This window comes from Macrotis lagotis, chromosome X (genome assembly GCF_037893015.1).
Source record: "Macrotis lagotis isolate mMagLag1 chromosome X, bilby.v1.9.chrom.fasta, whole genome shotgun sequence".
Taxonomy (NCBI): Eukaryota; Metazoa; Chordata; class Mammalia; order Peramelemorphia; family Peramelidae; genus Macrotis; species Macrotis lagotis.
This window is the reverse complement of record NC_133666.1, coordinates 697320554-697342981: the sequence shown is the minus strand read 5'-3', so window position 1 is coordinate 697342981 and position 22428 is coordinate 697320554. Positions and strand designations below refer to the sequence as shown.

At 60.4% G+C, this 22428-nt stretch overlaps 1 protein-coding gene across 3 annotated transcripts; it reads left to right on the top strand.

Annotated features, from left to right (window-relative positions):
* Positions 1–409: 409 nt before the first annotated feature.
* HIC2 (HIC ZBTB transcriptional repressor 2) lies at positions 410–22155 on the top strand. Of its 3 annotated transcripts, none has more exons than XM_074206586.1 (3): positions 410–493; positions 15711–15798; positions 17244–22155. In XM_074206586.1, exon 3 carries the CDS (start codon positions 17274–17276, stop codon positions 19035–19037), a length of 1764 nt encoding a protein of 587 aa, XP_074062687.1. In that variant the 5' UTR covers positions 410–493; positions 15711–15798; positions 17244–17273; the 3' UTR covers positions 19038–22155. The 3 variants fall into 3 exon arrangements, with proteins under 3 accessions (XP_074062687.1, XP_074062689.1, XP_074062688.1); XM_074206588.1 differs by lacking the exon at positions 410–493 and adding an exon at positions 1521–2411; XM_074206587.1 differs by lacking the exon at positions 410–493 and having other exon boundaries at positions 15436–15798.
* The last annotated feature ends 273 nt before the right edge of the window (positions 22156–22428 follow it).

Below are 22428 nucleotides of genomic sequence, written 5' to 3'. Positions count from 1 at the left end.
CGCCCCCTGACCGGGCTGGGCACCTAGGCCCCGCCCCCCCCGAGCCCGGGGGGCGGGGCCGGAGGTCCGGCGGCTCGCGCCATTCGCCCTTCCTCGCGGGCCCCCGCCCTCCCACGGGCCCCGGCCCGGCCCGGGGGCGAGCCGGCGGCTCGCCATTGGCCCGCTCCCCGACAGCCCCCGCCCCCGGGCCGCTGGGGCCCCGCCCCCCGGCCCGCGGCGGCTCCAGGCTCCCGGCTCGCGGCTGGCGGCTCGCGGCTCGCGCTGTGGGTCAGGGGTGAGGAGCGGGCGGCGCCGACGTCACCAGCCTCCAAGATGGCGCCGGGCGGGCGGCCGTGAGCGGGCGCGGAGCGGGGCGCGGGGCGCGGGGCGCGGGCGGAGGCGGCGCGGGCCGAGGCCGAGGGGGCCGAGGCGGCGGGAGCGGGCCGGGCCGGGCCGGGCGGGGGAGCCGCCGCCGCCGCCACGCGCGGCCGCCGGCGGGACCGATGCACACGAGGTAAGGCCGGGGGAGGGGGCGCCTCGGGGCGGGGGCGCGCCGCGGCCGGGGGCGCGCCCGCCGGGCTCCGGGCGGCCGCGGGCGCGCGCGCGGGCTGGGGGGGGGGGCCGGGGCCGGGGCCGCGGGCGGGGGGGTGTGTCCCGGTCCGCGGGCTTTGTTCGCGCCCGCGGGCGGCGGGCAGGGGGAGGGGTCGGGGTGCCCACCTCACAAAGGGCCCGGGCCGGGGGCGCCCCCGCCCTTTGTGCCCGGCCGCCTCGGGAGAGGGGCGTGCCGCCGGGCCGGGCGGGGGGCGGCCTTTGTGCGGCCCCGGGCCCCCGCGCCGGGCCGGGGCGGGGCCGCCGCTACCTGGGCCGGGACAGGTGGCCCCCGCGCCCCCCGCGCCCCCGCCGCCCCGCTCAGCTGTCGCCGCCGCCGCCCGCGGGGGATGACAGGCCGGGCCCGGGGGGCCGGGGGCCGGGGCAGCTGGGCCTCAGCTGGGCGCGGGGCCCCGGAGCCCCCAGGCCGGCGCTCCCGGCCCATTTGTTCCGGGCCCCGGGGGAGGGAAAGGCGCCCTTTGACTTGGGGGCCGGGAAGCGCGCGCCCCCGCTTTGCTCCCTTGGGGGCCCGTCGGGGGAGACCCCCCTCCCCAGCCCGGCCCGGCCTGTCAGCCCGGCAGGAGCTGGGCCGAGCCCTGCAGGCCTTGGGGTGGGCCAGGGAGACCCTGGCGGAAGCGGTCCTGCTGGGGCTTCTGGGCCGGCCGTGCCCCCTGCTCCCCAGGGCCCGAGGGGCTCCCCCGGCCCTCCGCAAGGCAGAGTGGAGGCTGGCTCCTCTCCTGAGCGAGGGGCCCCCTTTTGGGGGTGACCCCTGGGGGTGTCTGCTTAGCTGTGGCATCCGGGCCCCCTAGGCTTCGGCACCCCAAGCTGCTTCCCTGCCCCCCTCCCGTCTGGAGGAGGAAACAAAGGCAGGCCCGGAGGGGCACCGGGCCTTGTGGCCTGCAGACCTCCTGTGCCCCGCGCGGGCTCCGTGGCCCACGGCTTCTGCAGGTGGCCCAGGCAGCTTGCAGCCTCCTGGGCCCGCAGACAGCCTCCCCTCCCCTCCCCGGTGGAGGCAAGGGAGGAGGGGAGTGGGCTGCCTGCCTTCTCGGGGTGAAGGGTGTGGGCCTTCCAGTCGGGGATAGGCTGGCCCAGGCCGCCAGGCAGCCCCCCAGGAGCCCGCTTCGTGGAGGGCCCCGTCTCTGAGGGAGGGGGCAGAGCTGGCGATGGCGCTCTGAGCTGCCTGCGGGGAGGGTCTGCCCATGGAAATGTCTGTGCAGACTTGCCTCCTGCAGCCCTGAGCTGCCTGGGTCTCCTTCCTGGAAGTGTGAGGAGCTGCAGAAGGGGAGGCCCCTCCCAGAGAGCTGGGGGAGGAGGGGCCCTCCCAGGGCGAAGACAGCTTCACTCTCCCCTTGGACGGGGGCCCCTCACTTATCTCAGCTCCCCTGCCTTGGGATTTGGGGGTCAGCAAACCTGGCTTCGGTGGTCTTTCAACTTGAGCGTCTCCATTGGGCTAGGTCCCGGCACACCTGATCCTTCACTCATCCTTACCTGGCTAGGGCTGAATTGCGCTCTCTGCGCCCTACTGCTATTTGAATCCGGGTCCAGACTGGGAGCCCAGCTCCGACTTGAAAAGGCAGGGCTGTCCCCACCCCTCCAATCTAGGAGAAAGGGGAATGCTGGGTGTGGGGGCTGTGGGCATGGGGCCAGTGCTGGGACAGGGGCAGTGGTGCTCTGGCCTACCTAGGACAGGGGCTTGTGAAGTTCTTTGGGGAGTACAGAGGCCTGGCCTCTACGATGTTCACTCCGCTTTGGGGGGAGACTTGAAGCGAGGAAGACCAGATGTCCTCCCCCATCCCAAGCCACAGAAGAGGTGCTGGTCACGTGAGTGGGCACACGTCTTGAAGGTAACTTGCACCACCTGGCCGCCCACAGGGTTGGGGCAGGGCAGACTGTCCCAGCTTGGCCTCCCTGGGGAGGAAGAGCAGTCCAGCCTTGTTGGGGACCACGAGGCTCCCGGACACTCACTTTCTCTTCGGTGGCCTGAGTACCACCGAGTGAGTAATTATTATGAAATTGGAGGGGGCAGGAAGCTCCAGCCTAGGGCCTCCCCTGCCCCCCACTGCCTGGCCCCCCTTGGGCCCTGGAGGCTTGCTCAGCTTGCTGCCCAGCCCTGTGGGATTGGACCAGAGGCTCAGAGCCTGGAAAGGGCCAAGATCTCAGTGGGCATTCTAGGTCTGCTAGCTTCAGTTCTAGGCATTTTGGGCTTCTCTTGCTTTTGGGGGGCTGGGCTGCCCCAGGCTGTGCCCATAGGCACACTCCTGATCTTGGCTTTCTTTGGCCAGGTTCTGACATGAGCACTTCTTCCTCAGGAGGGCCCAGTGGAAAGGAAGCCCCTGGGGTCAGCAGCATGGGCCTCAGTTTCTGAGGCCTCTTGGGTCTGCCTCCTCCCATCCCTGATTGGGACTTCAGGGTTCGGCAAGGTCCCCCTCAAGTTTTAGGCCTTGACTTTCCTCAGGTCTCTCATTATTGTCCTTTCCAAAGCTGAGCGAGTGCCTGACTTCAGGGGTGGTGTTCCTAGTCTCATCCTTGGAAAGAGGCAGTGCCCTGAGTCATTAAGACTCCCTCACCTTGAACCGTGCCAGTGCTTCCCATTGCATTGTACACTGAGATGAAACTTGGTCAGTGAGGATTCTTAAGGCCTGGGGTGGTAGCTAAGGAGCCAGGACTGGAGGCCAGGCACTCCTGCCTTTCTGGACCCCACACAGTCTTCTTGGCCTGGAGCTTCTGGAGGTGGTGAGAGTGGCCCAGGCAGATTGAAGCCTTCTAGGACAACAGCTTTGCCTCTAGCCCCATCCCTAGGGAGGATAGTAGGGCGGGGGTGGGGTGTCTATGTCTATGTGTCTGACTATTTTCACAGTCAGGTAGCCAGCCACGGCTCTAGGAGGGAGCTCTGGCCTGGAGCGGACTGGGCCCTTCTCCCCGGCGTCCCTTTGACCCTGTCTCGATAGTGTTGCTTTGGTAGAGCCACCATCCTGCTTCCCTTGGCATCGGTCCTTCCAAAATCTCCTTCCCTGTCATGTCAGTGCCAGTTTCCCGAGGGCAGTGGCCCCCTGAGGCTCTACCCTGCTTTTGATCCTCGAGGCCACGGGGCTCTTTATGCCTTGGGACCTTGCGGTCATCCCGGGTCAAAAGAGCACATGGTATTGGGTGATTTGCTTTCCTCTTGGGATGTTCCATGTTGATTAGAGGAATCAATTTTGCTCAAATGTAGGGTTTGGGGGGTTCAAAGGCCCCTGGAGTTGGGAAATTAGTGTGGAACTCCTCCCCACTTCTGAGTTCTGGGACCACCTCCTTCACTCTCAGTTGCTCTATCTACAAAATGGGGCCAGGAACCAGCTCTTTCCAGGTTTGCAACACATGGGAAGCCCTTGCTAAACCACCTCCTCTTGGAGCTTCCCCAGGGCTTTTCTCTGGTGGTTTCCGAAGCTGTGCACCACCTTGGCCTTTCTGGAGCCTTCCTCTTGGGTGGCCTGACAGCCAACTGGGCAGTGGGGCAGTGGGCAGCCTAGACATGCGTTGCCCTAAGTTTTTCTCAGCCTGATGAAGACGGCCTGGTCAGTAGCCGAGTGTCCAGCTAGTGCTTCCTCCTTTTCATCCCCAAAACCCAAGCAGGACTGGCTTTATACTCCCATTATAGATGAAGAGCCAAGGCCCAGAGAAGGGGCCCGTCTCCAGGAGGTGGCGTTGGGAAGACTTGGGGGGGATCAGGCTAGGGTTTTGCTCTAGGAAGACTTCTCCCCAATTTGCCCAGAAGGAAGCCATTGGACATCCTTCCCTGCGGGCTGTTCCCTCGTCCGCTTTGCTGATGGTGCCCACTTTGACTGGTATTTCTTTCTTGGTCTCCTGGCAGCTCAGCTTGGCTCTGGGCCTCCAGCCCCTCCCCAGGGACCACTTTAACCTTGTATGGGACTAGGGACTTTCTGGGTGAGCCCTGGGAGTGATGGACAGAGAGTTGAGCCACTCTGATGGACCTTCCCTACTGGTCCCCTCCCCCCTCCTCCCATTTCCCCCCCTTGCTGCCCTTATGTCTAGGTGGGTGGGGGAAGCCCTGCTTCATCCTCCTGTCTCTTTCCCCATCCCCACCCCCAATTGTTGTTCTGGAGCCTGGGGATGTCAGAGCAGGGACCACTGATCCCAAGTAGAATAGTAGCTGGGAAAGCCACTTGACAGGCAGAAGAGATGGAAATGCCAGAAGGGCAACCAAGGGATCTCGGAGGCTTTTTTTTGTAATCTGACAATTTTTTGGACTGAGATTTAGACTTCATTTTTGTCGTATTTTCCCCCAGTTACATGTAAAGATAGTTTCCAGCCTTCATTTTTGGAAATTTTTCTCCTTCCCTCCCTGGGTATGAGTCTAGGTGACTTGGTTTGCTTAAGAAGCCCAAGCCTGGCTCTCAAGCTTTGTGGCCCTGCCCCCACTCTTTCTAGGCGTTTCTGGCTTGGGGTAAAGAGGCAGAAGCATGAGGAACCTGGGCTGATTATTGACTGGGGAGGGGGCCTAGGAATCTGCAGTAGCAAATTTCTCGAGGAGGGGAGTGGAATAAGGTGGTTTCTGCAGCCACAGGAGAGGGATCCGCTCCCCACCCTCCCCACCCCCCGTCTGCCCAGCTCTTCTTCCAGCCCTTTGGCCTCTGGGGCCTGGCTGCCCTTCTGGGCCTCAGGGCGAGGCTGTGCTGGCACCAAGGCCCTGCCCTACTCTTCTCCCCAGGCCTTTCTGGGCTTCCCCAGAGATGGGGCTGGACTCTGGTGCCTGCTCTGCTTCCTGGGTCACGCTCTGGTTCCCGGGCGGGGGGTGCTGTTCCTGGAGGCGCCCCATCACTCAGTTATCAAACACCTACTGTGTCATAGGGACTGGGGTCCACATCAGGCAGAACACAGTCCACTTGCCCTAGAGGAACTCACAATCTAATGAGAGATGTGTCTAAGGACTACATAGGAGCGAAGTGAGGCAGGATGGTGCCTGGCACCCTGGGCTTTCTCTAGGCCTTATTACTAACCTGCATCTCCTTAGAGGGAGGGACAGGAGCTTCTGGGGCAGACACGAAGTGTGGAGGAAGCACCACGCACAGAGACCAGGACTGAAGCAGATGGGAAAGGGCAGTGCCCACTCCCAAGGTGTCAGGAGGCTGGCCAGGCCCCTGGGCTGCTCTGCCCATTGTACAGAGAACAGGTGGAGCATCTTGTCTCTGGTCCTAGCTGGGAAGAAGAGCTTTCAGTAAAGCAGTTTGAATTGTACTGATGGAGCCAATTCTTGAATCCCCTGATACCCTGGGAGGTGGGTGATCTTATCACCCCCCTTTAACAGGTGGGGAAACTGAGGCCAACAAGTGAAGTGACTTGCCCAGAGACAAAACTAAAAAGGGTTTGAAACCAGATTTGAACTTGGGTTTCCTGAATCCAAACCTGTCACTCTAAGCACTCAGTCTTAAGAGTAAGGTGGGCACTGATCTGGGTCCAGTGGGGGGGGAGCCATGAAGCCAGGGCCTTACAAGGTCATGTCTGGGAGAGGTAAGGATGTTGAATCTCCAAATGGGAAGGTGACTGAACTGGACCTGAAGGCAATGCCCATTCTGGGGGGGCATTAAAGTACACAGGGACTGTGAGTTTATCCCGCCCCCCCAGGAGTCCTTGTCTTTGGCCTCAAACTGCGACTCTGGGGCTGTTGGTCTTGCTTGGCGTGGAGTAGAAAGTTGGGATTCCCAGAGAGACCCAGAGGAGCTTTCAGAGAGAAGGGAGTCTGGGGGAGGGGGAGCTCCAACTAACTGCACTGCCCTGTCTAGGGGTAATGTGCCTCTGCCCATTGGTACGAAGAGGAAATCTGGAACGCAGGGCTGTGGCCTCCCAGGCTGACAGGTGAGCGGGGTGGGGGGGGGTCCTCTTGTGACTTCTGAGCCTGACCATGGACTGAGGGATCTGGACAGGGAGAGACCAGCTGGAGGAGTTGGTGGCACGGCCTTGTGGCCTTGTTTTTTTCTTAGTCACCATGCAACCTTAGATTTTTCTTCTCCTTCGTTCTGCAAGCATCAGTCAGAAAACTTGATTTGAACCCTATCCCTGCCCTGTTAGCTGTGTGACCTTGGACAAGTCACTTTCTTTGGTTGTCCTCACATGTATGATTTGAGAGAAGGCCAATTGAGCTCCAAGTTCTGAGAATTGGGGGTGACTTAACCCATTCGTTGGGAGCTTTAAGGGCAGAGTCAGGTAGTCCCAAAAGGGTGAACTTGGGAGAGACGGAACCACTGGAATGAGGAGGGTCCAGGGACCAGCATCTGTCCTAGATCTCTTGGCTCTCTCTCCCAGACTCTGTGCCCCTTGGGCCCTGCACACTGGCAGCAGCCACCCTCCCCTTCAGCCAGGCTGTGGGCAGATCCACCCGGACTGTGGTGCCTGCTCAGAGCTCTCTTTCACGCCACACTCCGAGGATCTTACTGGAGGATTCCAGCTGCCTTGCCTGTTGCCTGGTTTCTCCCCAGTCCCCTCCTGCTCGGCACACTCCCCCTGTGCTGGTATCATCTCCTTTATGGACAGAGATGCCATCAGTCCCATGATGTCTCCTCCATCAGAACAGGAGTGCTTTGGAGGCAGGGACGGGGTTTTTGCCTTTCTGTGCCTGGCTCTTGTAGCACCCAGGGTAGAGCACTCTTGATAACCAGGAGCTTTATGGTGCTGAACTGCTAATTCCAGGCAATGATGGTAAAGGGGAAACTAGGGTGCAGAAGTTCTCGGAGGTTATGGGGTAGAAGTGGCCCTCTTGTGGACAACGGTTCCCCCCATACACATCAGTGCAAGCCCCTGGTGCTGTCTGCTTGTGGCTTGACAGTCGGAGGCCAGGTAGCCCCTCTTCACATGGTCTATTCCCAGGCCCTCAGCCGTTTGTAGACTTGGCTGCCCGCAGCCTGGTACCCTGTTAGGTTTGCCCTTCACTTAGCTGACATGGGTTAGAGAAAACCCCCTCTCCCAATACCACTGCACTGGACTGGCATAGCTGCTGGGGCTTCTCCATTCAAAGTCTTTGAGAACCGCCTTGATCTTCTAAATCCTTGACCACCTTCCCCGGAGATTGCCTAGCGAGCCTTCCCTTGCCATGATCCGAGCTGCGCGGGATGTTCCCAGCGTGCTCCTCACAGACCATTGTGGCCAGCCAGGCCCCCAGCCCATCGCAAGCTCGTGGTGGTTTCCAAGGCCCCATCTCTCCATATAACCCTCTGCCATCCCCTTCGGTCTTTCCCAGTGAGTCCCACCTCCTCATTCTGTGGCCTTGAGGATTTCAGCCACGTTTGACCTTCCAGGGAAGAGCTTGGGTTCCTTTCTTTTGACCGATGCCATCTCCTCCTGTCAGTTGGAGGAGGGACTCGCAGAAGGCTTCTCCAGCCCTGCATTGCCCCCAGAAGCCCCCCGTGGGAGCAAGGGGCGGGTTCTTAGATTGGTGGGAGCTGCCCTTCCAAGGAGGACAGGATCTTTTGAGTTTGTGGCTGTGGGCTTCTACACCTCTTTGACCCTCAGCAAGAGGCTTCTTCATTACTCTCAGTGCCCTCAAGGGTCTGCACACTCAGACTTTTCGGACTGTTTTTTCCTTCAATGACCTTAATTTTGCCTTTGACTCCTCCAGTCCAGTGAGGTCCTATCCTGTGGGCTTCCCTCTGGGGTCTTGTCCTGGGCTTTCTCCTTTCCCTGCTTTCTAGACTTGCCCTTGCAGGGCAGCGATCTGAGGGTCCCTGAGCCAACTTGGCTTCCCTCTTCTTGTACAAATGGTTGTTTTGTGGAGTGCGTCTGGGACTTGGAAGCAGGGAACTGGGTTAAAATCTTCCCCTGTGGCTTAATGTTTGGATACGGGTAAATCCTTCCTTGTGAGCCCTTGTTTTCTCATCCGCACAGTGCAGTGGGACGCTCGTACCCCAGACTGCCCAGGCTCCTTGTAACCTGGAAAGCGTTCAGACTGTGTGACAGTCTAGGTACGAGGGGAAGGTGAAACTTGTACTACGTTCTTGAAGAAGACCCTGACATCAGGGAAGCAACAGCCTCACTTTCTTTGGAACCCATCTGGGGCCTGGGGCCAGATCAGGATGAATGGAAATGGCCCTGGGTGCAACGCAATCAGGATTAAGTGTGACAAGGTCAAACAGCTAGGCTGGATTCAAACTCCTGTCCTCTGGATTCCAAGGCCAGTGCTCTGTCCATTGGGCCACCCACGGTGGGGGAGAAGGAGGGGTGGTGTGGATGGGCCATCCAGAGCAGCTCCTGTGCCTCGTGTTCCCTCAGGGCTCATCACACCACCCATGTTTCTCTTAGTAGCCTTCCAGCTGTCTCCCCATCACCCTGTGCCCCACGGGAAGCAGGAAGAAACACAAGGAACCAGTCACCAGGTAAAGGTGGATCCTCCCTGGTGGGATTTGGAGATCTGGCAAAGTCGCTCTGTTCTTCAGAACCTGGAGTGAAACTGAGGCTCAGAGAGAAGGGGGTTGCCAGGCTGGCCCGGCTGGTGGGCTGTAGGTCCTCTTGGCCACTCCCAGGTCTCCTCTCCCCTTTATTCCTTCCTTGGATTGAAGGATGGCTCTGGGAAGGAGGCAGGAGCTGGGGCCCAGGAAAAGGGGCAGAGCTCGGCCTGGAGCCCAGATCTCCTGCCTTCCCTTCTGGGCCTCGAGCCCCTCTTTCATTGCTGCTGCCAAAGCAGGAACTTCCTGGATCCAGGATCCCAGGGTCCCAGAGCAGCTGTCTGGGCCGCCCTGACCCGGGCAAGCAGCTCAGTGGGTGGCTGCCCTCCCTAGAGTCCATTTTTCTTTGGCACCCCCCTCACCTGATCTGACCAGAACCTTGACTATGCCAGCTTTATCTGTGGACAGCCTCCTACCTGTTTCTGTTTGGGAGGCCAGGTTTTCTTTTTGGAGGTTTTTCCAGTAGTCGCACCTTGCCCGTGCCAGTCCTTGTCTTACTGTGGCCTTGATGTTGAATCCTTGGGAGCTGCTGGTGGGCTTCCTCCTGGTGACTAGGCCTTCTTGGGCCTCAGCCAGCCCCTTGTCTGCCTGCCTGTGGATGGGCCGTGAGGCCTACTTCACCTGGTCCTCTCTGGGCTCTGAACGAGTGGAATCTCCCATTTCTTCCTACACCATTTCTGTCCAGTTTTCCCCCCCTCACAGGCATTGTTCTCCTGATAATACAGATGGAGAAACTGAGGCTCTGGGATGGCCAAAGCCCAGAGCTCTTGGGAGCTTAGCATCCAGAGCTCTTGAAGCTTGGATCCAGGCTGCTCTGATAGGTTCCGGTACTGCCCTACTGGCGGCCGCATCCTCCCAGGCTTGAGGTATTCTTTGAATATTGGAAGAGCTGGGATGAGGCCCAGCTGGGATGGGAGCAGAACCAGGAACCTCACAGGCAGGTTGTAGGGGGGCAGGTTTGGACTTGACAGAAAAGGGAAAGCAGCCAGAGCAGCATGGGCGGCCTCCAGGGCTGGAAGCCAGGAGGAGGAGTGGAGGCAGCAGAGGTGGCAGTGGCAGCAGCTATCTTGGCCCACCATGGTCCAGAAGGAGCCTCCTGTTACCCTTTGTCCCTGGCTGGGCATTTGTGCAAGGAGGACCTTCCCTCCTCTTCTATCCTTCCAGGGGCTCCTCTGGGTGGAATACTCAAGGTACTGACTAGGGCCTGGGTTCGAATCCCCAACTCAATCTAGTACTGACTTTGGTCTTTGGAAGGTGATGAAGCCTCTCTGTAAGTGAAAAGATCACCCCTTAGACCATCCATTGGAGAGAGAAGAACGGAGAGCTTGTGAGCTTGGCATTCTGGTGGGATGTGATCAGCTGGCCTCAGGATGGTGCTGGTTGTTCTAGTTTGGGGCTTCTGCCATTATTGAGCTCCGGGGACAACCTGGGTGCCCTTGCAGCCCCAGTGATGGCCATGGTCAGGCAGACAGAAGGCAAGCCTCCCCTTAGAGAGCCTCCTTTGGGGACTGAACTCTGGGCCTTGGGTGAGGCCGATGCTTTCCAGGAGATCTGGGAAGGTAGCCAAGGAGGAGCTGGCTGCCTTCCAGGCCCCAGGCTGTGCCCAGGCAGATGAGCAGTGGCACCTGGGCATGGGCCCAGCAGGCTGGGAAGGTCGAGCAGGACGGGACCAATGTTCCCATGCCAGCCTCTTGACCCAACCCTAGCTCCCCCCCTACACTGCTCCAGCTCAGGGACGACCTGGACTGAATCCCCTCTTCCCCAGTGCCCCCTGAATCCTCTTTGCTACAAAGGAAGCAGCAGCTTGCGAATCTTGGGATTGTCTGTAGACTGCGCCACTGTAGAAGCCTTGGGTCGAGCATGTCTAAGGATGGCCAGTGTGTGCTCTGGTCCTGCCCTCATGGGAGCCACGCAGAACAACTCTCTCAGCAGAGGACGAGGAGGAAGCTTCAGGGGGCAGAGCTGATCATGGAGGTTCTGGACTCTGGAGCCCCCCCTCACTCATCCCAGCAGTGGAAGCAGTTTTGGCTCCCCAGCACCCTTAGCGAAGTGGCGCCAGCGGGCATGGGCAGGTGGTGGAATCTGAACTGAACAAGGACCAGCTGCAAGTGATGAGAGACTGGATGGCCAGCCTCCAAGGAGGAGGCAGGAAGAGGCCCACTGGCAGCGGCTCTGACAGATTGCAACCTGCATCCAGGAAAGTCTGCGGGATGCGAGGAAGCCTGGACCCACTGGAGTGTTTGGAGGCCAGGCTCACTGGAGTGAACTGGAGCCGTGATCATGCTGAGGGGAAGTTGCAGAGGTCAATTCTGCTTTGAAAAGATTAAAAGCTTCTAAAATTTGAGTTGCCCCAGACTGGAGTGGCCATGGAGAGGTAGTGAGCCCTCCATCACTGAAGGGTTTCCAGGGATGGCTGGGCCTGGAACCTCACACTGGGTGGGGGGGTTAAAGGAGAGGTGGCCAGAGGCTACCCCCACCTCCTCACCCAGAGGCTCCTGACTCTTCCTTGCCCTTGGAGAGCCTGCAGCCACAGGGACCCCGGGCTGCTGGCTTGGCCGGGCCTTGAGGAAGGAGGGTTCCCTCAGCTGAAGAGCCTGCGGTCATTTTCCTGGGCTTTCAAGCTCCATCTTCTCTTGGGGCTGTAGGCTGAGTTAGGTCTCTCCCCAGGCCTGTGACTTAGATGTAGGTCATTTTGATGTTAGCTCTGTGTCTTGTTCCCCCCTCCTCTTTCTGTCCAGCCTTGTCTTGGACTCCTGCAGCCACAGCCACAGCCACAGCAGCAGTAAGCTGGAGGTGGGGCAGCTGGGGCCCGACTTGGGCTGGGCCACTTCTTAGAAAGCCTGTGTGCAAAGCTCATCTGGCTGCCCCAGCCCCCCGCCCCGATTCTCTGGGGGTCATTCAGAGACTGCCTGCTGTTCTGTCCTGGGCATGCCCGACCCAGGCTCGTGCCGCTCTTTGTGAGTGCCACCAGAGAAGGGTAGCAGGCGAGTCTCTGGACTTGGCCCCATTCTCTTACAGCTCCCAAATTGTTCATCTGAGGTGATGGGTCTCTGGGCAGGCTTCCTCCTTGCTCTGGTAGATTAGATGGGAAAAGTGGCAAAGATGTATGCCCTATTCCCCCTCTCTTTAACCATAGCTGTGAGCCGCCAACAGGAGAGCTTCCTTAGGAGGAAGGGTGGCCACTCTTGACTTGGGGGGAGGGTCATCAGGCCAGAATTCTGTGGGATCAGCCTGAAATTCTGCCATAAGCTGAAAGTGCTCCTTGCCCCTTTCTGCATCTAGTTGGGACTGTGCCCTCTTCCCCCCCTGTGAGATGAGTACAGGCAGCTGGAAGCCCCAGACTGATGATTGAGAGGCCTCCATCTGGAAATGCCCAAGGTGGAGGGACATCACTTTGAAGGGAGTGATCACTCTTCTCAGGTGTGTTGCCCACCTGTGGGATGGGGCAAGACCGAGATCTAGGGCACCCTGATGAAAGACCTTTCATCTAATGGTGAGCCCCATACTGGGGAAAGGGAAGATGAGAAGTGAATCCAAGTCTCCCAAGGGGCAGGAGTGATACCAGGTGGACTGCCTGGGGACCAGAGTGTGATATGCAAGATGGGGGGGGTGGGGGGAGTAGTCTGGCCCAGAGCAGAGAGGTCCTGTCCTTCGTGCCCCCCCAGGCTCAGAGGCAGGAGTGCTTTGGGGTCATCTGGTTGCCATCCCTTGGGCAAATGGGTGAACTAAGGCTGGTGCAGGATCAGAAGAGGAGCCTGCAGAACCACCCACTGGAGAGGCCCCTGGCATGGGCAGCATGGCCTCTGTGTTGGGGAATGGAGCAGGCAGCCCCTCCCCCCCAGATCCTGTGTTTGTGCCAAGGCTTGAATGCCCAGTTCCCCGCCACCTGCAGCAGCAACGCCTTCCAGGCTGGTCTGCCTAGCTCGCATTACCTTCTGGCTGCTCTCAGGTCTGGGGTCCCAGATGCCAAGTCACTGATAGAAACTTATCAGATCAAGGTGGCGGGGGTGGGGAGCAGATGCAGCAGATGAACCAGGAAGGGCTTCTGAGGGCAGAGGATTGCCATCTGGTTCCCAGGTCTTGTTGCCCCCTTCAGTTTACTGGGGGGTAGGGGCAGTTAATTTATCTGGTTTCAGGTGCCACCTTGGCACAGTCTTTGGCAGCTTCTCCCCAACTGGGCTGCTCTGGGACCCTGGCAGTCTGGAAGTGTGCTTGGAGAGGGAGATAGGGGCATCATCTGGGCCTGCTGCCAGCCCCAGGATGGCCCTGCAGGAACTCCCTGGTGCCATCTGGTCTCCCAGGTGGGACCAGCTCCAGTCAGGGCTACGATTGCCAGCCCCTTGGGAAGACCCCTTCCCTTCCAACTCTGCTGTGTCTTTTTGCCCATTGTTCCTGGCAGACTTGGTGTTGGGGAGTGGAAAAATTCCACTATCCTCCCTTATGTTTTAAAATAGAGAAAGCATTTAAAGGGCAGGTTTGGAGCTGTGCAGCCCAGGACAGTCACATATCTTGGTCTCCACTAAGCCTGGCACCAGATGCTCACACCTGGTTGGCACCATTTCAGCCCAGCCTCTAAGTAAGTCTAGGTGTGTGTACCAGGATGGGGCTTCTGTTGAATTAGTGCTGGCGCTTCCCCTGCCCTGGGCCCAGGCTCTGGGAGGGAGGCCTTTGGGCTGAGCATATCTGGTTCTGGGCTCACTTCAGGGTAGCACGTGTTAGGAATGGCATGAGTAAACTAGGAGAGAGGAAAGTAGCTTGAGGGTGTGTCTAGGGCGGCACAGGGCGTTGGTGAGAGCTTTCTGATTTGTCTCCTGTGGAAAAGGGATGGGATTAGTGTTGGTTCTCTTGGACCTCTGAGCAGAGGGGTCCATCTCCAAGTGGCCTGCTGCCCTGTCCAGGGATGCCCACTGCTCTTTAAGTGCTTTTATCATACGTGTCGCCTCTACCAAACTACTGGGGATCAGCTCGTGGGTCCTTTCTCCTCCCACATCATGTCTTGGCTAACCTGGGTGTGTCTCCTCTCCCCAGCACTTAGGAGGTGCAGGTTCGAGAGTCCTGGCTTTAGGGTCCCAGGTGGGGCAGAGGAGGGGGAGGGTCAGGGTCATTCCTGGAGGCTGACCTGAGGGAAGAGCTGGAAGGAGAGTTGGAGAGAAGACTGAATGGGCCGGCCTGGACCCTGAATGCCCGGCTGAGGCCCTGGGGAGGCATTGGGGATTGCGAGCCCCCCAGTGTTAGATAGAACAGGTGCAGTAGTCTCCACTAAAGTGACCTTATGCCAGGAGCTTGGGTCATTTATCTCATTTGTTCTGGAGACTCTGAGAGGGAGGTGTTGGCCTCCTTCCTATTTAATAGGTCAGGAAACAAGTTTAAGTGACCTGCCCAAGGTCACATAGCTGGAAAGTATCCCGGCATTGGTACACCTGGGAAGGAGGTGGGGGGAGCAGATGGCAAAAGAGGAATGAGGGGGTGTTGGGGTGTCACTCTTCCCACCAATTGTGGAAGGTAGAGGGCAGGGAGGACGGGTTACAAAGATCAGTGCCTCGACATCACCCCACAGCTACATTCCTTGCATGTGCCCGCTGTTATTTCTGTTGTGGTAGGGGGTTGCTAGGCAGGATTGGGGACTTCATTCCACCCTCTTGCACCCAAACATATTGGAGCCAGCTTGGTCCCCAGAGAGTGTGGGGCTGCCCAAGGGAGGAAGGTGGAAGGGAACAGATGGGAGTGAGGGACAGAATGTCCACTTTCCTGCCTGGGGCTAAGGACAGGTGACCTCCCACCCATTTTCTCCCGGGGGGGGGGGGGTGCCTGCCAAGCTTGAAGATTTCTAATGCTGGCCTTGCCCCAAAGGTCCTGCCCATCTGAGCTCCTCCCAGTCTCCTCCCTGGGACCAGCCTGGGGTCTCTGGCCAATCCCCAGCTCAGACCTTAGTGGAGATACGGGGACTGACCCTTTTTAGGGGTGGGGGGAGACTTCTTTGGAATCCTTTAGTGATCTTCTAGGCAGGGACTGTGGGGTGCTGACCAAGGCCACCACTGACCAGCAGGAAGTCCTCAGGGCATCTGAACCCATTGAGCTGGTCTGGCTGGCCTTCCTGAGGAGCTGGAGCCTGTGGGGGAGGGGAGAGAGCTCCCAGGCCACTGGAACAGCTGGCAGGCTGGCCTGGGCCTCCTGGCCCCAGGCACCCCGGGTCTGGTCGCATTCCTGAGGGCCTGGAGGGGGAGGGGCAGGGGCCAGGAGGCCTCTGGATGCTGGGCAGGGCTCACTGGGGGGGCTTCCCAGCTCGGGGGTTCTCCCTCACCTTTGACCCCGCCATGGCTTTTAGGAGCCCAGGGGGATGAAGGTTGCCTAGCCTCTGGGAGCTGGTGGGAAGGGCTGGTTGGGGGAGGGGGGCTGGGCTTGCCAACCACCTATTTGCCTTTTGTTATACAGATGCAGCAGGGCCTAGCCTACCCCTAGGGAGAGGCAGAGGGGCCTGGGTGGAGCCAAGCTCCCTACCAGGGTTTCCAGGCTTTAGCTGGGTTTGGGGACTGCTTGCTGGGTCAGGGTGAGGACCAGGAGGCCTAGATTTGGAGACCCTGGTGCAGGGGAGAACCTGGGAAGCACATGGTGTCTGGGTTCAGTTGTGCCTGCCAGGGTGATCCCTGGGAAGAGGCTGCGCCTTGCGGCATAGTGCCCACTGCCTGGGGGTGACTCTGTCCTTTTTTCCAGGTAACCAGGCCTTGATGCATCCTCTGAGAGTCCGCACCCTGCAGGCGGCCGCCCCTCGCTCGCATGGTTTCTGAGCCCCAAGCTTTCGGTAGGCCGGGTCCTGGTTTAGTGGGAGCTGGGCTGGGGGATTGTCGGACTGCTGGGGGTCCCAGGGGTTTCATTGGAGTTTGGTCAGAGTGCGGCCCTGCCCCAGTGGGGAAGAAGTGGAGGTTGAGTCCAAGTCTTTCTAGGTTGCCATCATGGTCACACTGCCCCTCGTCTTCCTTTGTGTAGCTGTACCCCTTCCCTTCCCCCACCCTGCTCCTAGGGAGGGGGTGGAGCCTGAGTCCAGGGGGAAGGGGAGGGGTGAGCCAGCCTGGCCTCAGGTGTGATACCATTGCAGAGCCCCAGGCAGCCTTGTGCCCATGGGCTGATGCCAAGGCAGAGAGTGTGTCATAAGGGTTGTCTGTCCAGTGTGAGGAAAGCCCGCCCGGTCATTGGCTCCAGCCAGCCTGCAGGCTGCTCTGCCCCGAAGGCCCTCTTCTGGGCAACCCCTGGTGTCCCTGGAGCCTGAGGGGCAGATGGCATTGAGCTGCAGTGAGGGTCCAGCACAGAGTGGGGTGGGCACGGCAGCAGCCTCATTAATTCCTTGTGGGGTTCTGGCTCCTGGTGCCATCCAAAGGGGCCTTGCAGAGATATGACCACTTCCTCTGGCCAGCCCTTGCCCGCCTACATCTCTTCAGTCTGCACAGCCTTTCCCAAAATGGGCCTCCCCCACTGGGCCGGCTGTCCCAGAGTGGTCGGAGCTGATAGGCAGAGCATGTGGCCAGAGGAGGGAATGGGTCCTTTCTTCCCCAGAGAGCCTTTAGGGGAAGAATGACCAGATTGACACAAGCCAGTGCTAGAGGAATTATCTGGGCTGGGGGATCCCCAAGGGAACTGAAGCACAGGCCAGGAGGTGGGAAAGCCCTGGGGGGGGGGGTCCCAGAAGTGACTGCTCCTGGCTCTTTCCTCTTTCTAGGAAGGGGATTCCATCAGAGCTGGCCCTGGGTGGGCCCCACTTCCACCCCCTTCAGTTAGGGGTTTGCTTTCTACCTTGGGGGGTGAGCTTGGTCTGGGAACTCGATCATCTCAGAAAGCTTGGAAAAAGCTGTCAGGACCCCAGGAGGTAGGGAGGAGTGTGAGGGGCACTGGCCTGTGCTTAAGTCCTCCCATGGGCCAGACCCCTGATGGCCCTGGTCCATAGCCCGAGGCTTCAGCCCTGGCCCTCCCTAGTCCAGCCCCTGCCCGTCCCTCAGGCAGCTTCCCCTGCTTCAGAAACCAAAGGTGTGGGTGCTTTTATTACTTAATGGCATCAATTAGTCTGTGCCCGCCTGTCTGGCAGGGCTGGGCGTGCCCAGGCCCGCCCTCCCCACAGCCCAGCGGCCGCTGTTCCTAGAAAGGAGCCAGGCGGCGGGGCAGGGCAGGGCAGAGGCCGGGCAGAGGGCCCTCGGGCCCCGCGGCTCCCAGGCCTGCCCCATGGGAGTCTCGGCACTGACGCCCCTCTCTCGGCAGGTCGTCGGCAGGGACGCGGGGCCCACGGCCATGGAGTTGCCCAACCATGCCAAACAGCTGCTGCTGCAGCTGAACCAGCAGCGCGCCAAGGGCTTCCTGTGCGACGTCATCATCGTGGTGGAGAATGCACTCTTCCGCGCGCACAAGAACGTCCTGGCCGCCAGCAGCACCTACTTCAAGTCGCTGGTCCTGCACGACAACCTGGTGCACCTGGACACAGACATGGTCAGCCCCACCGTCTTCCGCCAGGTGCTGGACTTCATCTACACGGGCAAGGTGCTGCCGCCCGAGCCCCCGGCCGAGGCCAATTTTGGCCCCCTGCTAACAGCCGCTAGCTACCTGCAGCTGCCCGAGCTGGCCGCCCTCTGCCGCCGCAAGCTCAAGCGTGCTGGGAAGCCCTTCTCCGGCCGGGCCGGGCTGCCGGGAGCTGGGAGGCCGGCGCGGGCCCAGCGGCTAGCTGCTGCCTCCGTTATCCAGGCGCGTTACCCCTCCGAGGCCCGCAAGGTCGCCCCGCCGCCCCGGGAGCTCCCCCCAGCCAAAGGCTCCGACGATGATGAGCTCTTTCTGGGAGGGGCGGGGCCCGAGCACCCACGGCCGCTGAGCCGCCCGGCCTGCAAGAACGGTGGGGACGGCGGCGGTGGCGGCTGCGGGGGCCCAGGTGGTGGTGGAGGCGAGCAGGAGCTGGGCCTGGACCTCTCCAAGAAGAGCCCCCCGGCACCTCCCCCAGGCCCCGGACCCCTCCTGGGGCCCGAGGACCCGGCCCAGCTCAGCGATGGCCAGCATGGCTCCCCAGCACCAGCCTCGGCCCACAGCGCCTCCTACCCGGAGCCCGGTGCGGGTGGCGCTGGCGGCGGGGGTGCCCCTGAAGACCCCATGGAGGTGGAGGGCCCAGGGGCACCTGAGGAGAACCACTTGGGGCCACCCGAGGGCCCGGGTGTGCCGCCACGCAAGAGCCTGCGCCATCTGGCGCGCAAGAAGGAGTGGGGCCAGGCTGAGGCTGTGGCCTGTGCCGCCTTTGAGCACCCGGAGGTGGCTGCCGCGGCCGAGGATGAGGAGGAGCCGGAGGAGGCGCTGCCCAACGGCGTGCTGGCTGCCGCCTGCCTGCCCGGGGCCTACGAGCCGCCCTTCCCACGGCCTGAGGAGCTGGAGAACGGCAAGGAGCTGAGCGAGGAGAGCGGCCAGAGCGAGGGTGAGGCCGCGGCCGTGGCAGGCAGTGCACACTACGTGTACCGCCAGGAGGGCTTCGAGGCTGTGGCCTATGGCGACAACCTGTACGTCTGCATCCCCTGTGGCAAGGGCTTCCCCAGCTCCGAGCAGCTCAACGCGCATGTGGAGACGCACACGGAGGAGGAGCTCTTCATCAAGGAGGAGGCCGGTGCCTATGCAGGTGCCCCTGAGGAGGAGGCCGAGGACCTGTCGGCGCCCAGCCCGGCCTACGCGGCTGCCGAGCCACGACCCTTCAAGTGCTCGGGCTGCGACAAGAGCTACAAGGACCCAGCCACACTGCGGCAGCACGAGAAGACGCACTGGCTGACGCGGCCTTTCCCCTGCAACATCTGCGGCAAGATGTTCACGCAGCGCGGCACCATGACGCGCCACATGCGCAGCCACCTGGGCCTCAAGCCTTTCGCTTGCGAGGAGTGCGGCATGCGCTTCACGCGCCAGTACCGCCTGACGGAGCACATGCGTGTGCACTCGGGCGAGAAGCCCTATGAGTGCCACCTGTGTGGCGGCAAGTTTACGCAGCAGCGCAACCTCATCAGCCACCTGCGCATGCACACCTCGCCCTCCTAGGAGCCAAAGAGGCCGGGCCCTGGGGCCCACGTCTACCTCCCCCGCCCCTCCCCCAGCGGGTGCCCCTGTGTGAGTGAGCCGGTGTGCCCCGCCCTGGGGACCCCCAGATCCTTGAGCTTCCCCCCCCTTCCTTGGCCCTGGAGCCTGAATGTACCGGGGCAGCCCCTCGCTGGGGCCCTCCATGCCCAGCCCAGGCCCCGCTTTCTGTGACTATGTTTGTTAGAGGTACTTGTTTTGTTGAGACACCCGGAGCCCATGGGGGCAGGGCGCCCCGGGGTCACGTGGTCGGTACTTTTTCTCGGGTGCGTGTGCGTGGGTGCATGGGTGCGTGGCTGGCAGATGGTTGGATTCTTTCCTCACTGAGCAAGGAGTCTGATCCCAGACTTCTGATTTTTTTCTACCTCTTGAATTCATGAGAACAATAAGATGCTGAGCAGCCCCGAGGTTCAGAGAGCTGGGGGGCCCGGCCCCACCCCGGGCACCCCCTCCACCGCGGGCAGAAGTGGCCCGAGACATGGGAGAGCGGAGGGGGAGTGTGTGTGCAGAGGGGGCTTCCCCTCCCCCATGGACCTCAGAGCTCTGAGCCAGCCTGGGGGGGGGCCATGCCCCAGTGTGCCTGTGTCAGGGGGCCCAGTGGAGTGAGGGCGGGGTGCGGTGGGCTCCCCCTCCCCCATCTGGATAAGACCAGGGGCCCAAAACAGCCAGGCTGGGGGGGGGCAGGGCTGATCCAAACCAAAGTGTTTCCATGTCTTCCCCGGGGTGGGGGATGAACATTTGCAGAGCCCCCATAGCACCCCCCCCCCCAAAGGGACAAGGCCTCTGAGGCAGGGAACGGGCTCTGCCCGTGCCCCCTCCTCCCAGGCTCTCTTTAATTTGTCTGTTGTTGTTTTATAAATTCTTCTTTAAGTTCAGACCAAAAAGTTCTTGAGTCTCTGCCCCCTCCTCCCTTCAGCTGAAACTGAGCCTGAGCTTGGGGAGGGAGGGAGGGTCTTCTCTGCCCCCCTCCCGCCCCCTCCACCGGGCACTCCTTCAGCACTTACTTAACCACCCGACACAAAGTCTGTACTGCCGGGATGGCGCGGCCGCCCGGCGGGAGCGTCTCCTGCCGGCCTGCGCCACCCGGCACGGAGGAATGGGGGACAACAGGCCACGGAGCCTCCGAACTTCAGGGACGGGGAGCAGGCGCCCCGAAACTCAATGACATTTGTACGACCTAGTATTGTATCCAACCTTAGTGTTGTATTGGAGCATTTTCTGTATTTTAAATGAGAAAACAAAACACTAGTTTCATATTTAAGATTTTAAGGGTGGGGGTGGGGGGTGAACACTTTTCTGTTTGTTTGTTTTGTAACTTCATGTGGTGCGTGTGAGAGCGTGATTGCAGGAGAGCTGGTGAGTGTGCGCGTGTGTGGAGATGAGCCTCATGGGAACCGCAGGGGCCGAGCAGAGCGGGAAGGGTGCCCGGGCCTCACCTGCGAGACCCGGGGAGGAAGGCGGGCAGGCCGGCTGGGGAGGCGGAGAGAGGGAGGAAGGGAAAGAAGCTCATACCCCAAATCACCCACCTCTTTTTAAACCAAAGCACATTTAAACTAGTATGGAACCTCACTTGGCTCAGAAAGAATACTAAGATATTTATCTCATTGTTTACATAAAACTGACAGTTTCAGACCTCAACAGATGGAAGGACCAGGCCCGAGGCACCCCAGTTTTCCCACACCCCTCCCCCCATCCCTGGGGGAGTTGCCTCCCATTCCCCACAGCTGACGCTGCCGGGGTGCCACGAGGCCCCCCCCCCCGGGCAGCTCTAACCCCAGATGGCACCAAAGAGCCTCGGCCGGTGCCGGCCGCGGGATCCCCAGTTGGGGCTTGGCACGGGGATGGGACCCCGGGTGGACCAATATCAGGTGGGGCGGCTGCTTCGGGCATTAGGATACCCCCCCACCCCCCCTCGCCAAAGAGTGGAGCTTACATGGGTGGGTCTGGGCTGCGCCAGGTCCTGGCCCTTCTCTCAAAGATGGTGCAGACACTCTTTTACAGTGTTCTTTTTTGTATCAATCTGTATGTGCAGTGATGAATGTATTTATTTCTCAGACTCGGGCACACTGGTCACTACCCCCTGTGCCCACCCGGCCAGCTTGGGCTGCAGGAGCAGCTTCTCCCGGATTAAAAACAAAAACAAACAAAAAAAAAAAACCCCAGAAAAGACAAACTTTAAAAGGAAAGAAGAGAACCTCAGAGACTTGCAGCATAGCCATAATGCCATGACTTGGAGAGTCTGGCCGGAGCCTGGCCATGCGGACGGGTTTGTCTCAGTGGATCTGTCCACGGAGACCAGTACTTCTCCCGTTGATTCCAGGGGGTTGGGGCCTGGCCCCCTCCCCACTTTGGCTTGTCAGTATTTGCTACTTTGGTGCAGGAGTGCAGGCTGGGCTGGAAGGAGCTGGGGGCAGGCATGTCCGTCCGTCATCACACACATATCTCACACACGCACACATACGCATGCTCGTGCACCTGCACGTGTCTTGTGTTAGCAATAAGGTTCCTGAGCAGTACACTCTCCAGGTGGCCAAAGAGAGGGCAGCGAAGGGGCAGGCAGGGTCCCCTGGAGCTTTTCTTTGCCTGACGACAGAGACCAAGGGCCTCGTGATCTTCCCAGAGTCATGTGCTGGGGGCAGGAATTTGGAGGCTAAAAATTGATGGCTCCTGATTCTAGGAACCAGGGAATGGGGAAGGATAGCCAGAGCCTCAATCTGACATTCCATGGAGGTGAGGGGGGAGGAGAGGATTGGGAATTCCATCAGGACCCCCCCCCCAGCCTCTTGGGCGCTCCCTTGCCAGTGGGAAGGAATTCCTCCCCATTAGTTCTTGCTTCCACTTTTTCACCAGGAGCTCCCTTTCCCCTAGCCCCACTATTTATTGCTGTAATTTATTGACCTCAGAAATGCTGCATCAGGACCTCGGGGCAGGGGGATTCTCCAGGGCTCTCCCCACAGACCTATTCAGTGGGGCCCCAGGGGGCCAGGTGCTGAGGGGAACCTCCCATGTCCGTCCCTGCCTGCTCAGTATTGGAGCCCTTGGGGGCCTCAGGCTGGGCACTGACCCATTTCGCAAATACCTCGTCTGGGGGGTGGGGGTGGGGGTGGGGGTGGGGGGATAGGGTTATAGCTGTTTTATTTAAGTAAAACTGGAAGAGGGAATCTCACATTTCCTGGGGAGGGGGGGGAGGAGAGGGCTCCCGGGACTGCACTCCTGTACCAGCCACCGCCCTGGGTCTCACACTTGGCCCATTTCCCTCCAGATTTTGGAATTCAGGTCAGAGCCACTAGAATTTGTGGCTCCCAAGTGTCATAAGAAATTCAGAAAGTTATGATCTCCATTCAGAATTGTGCAG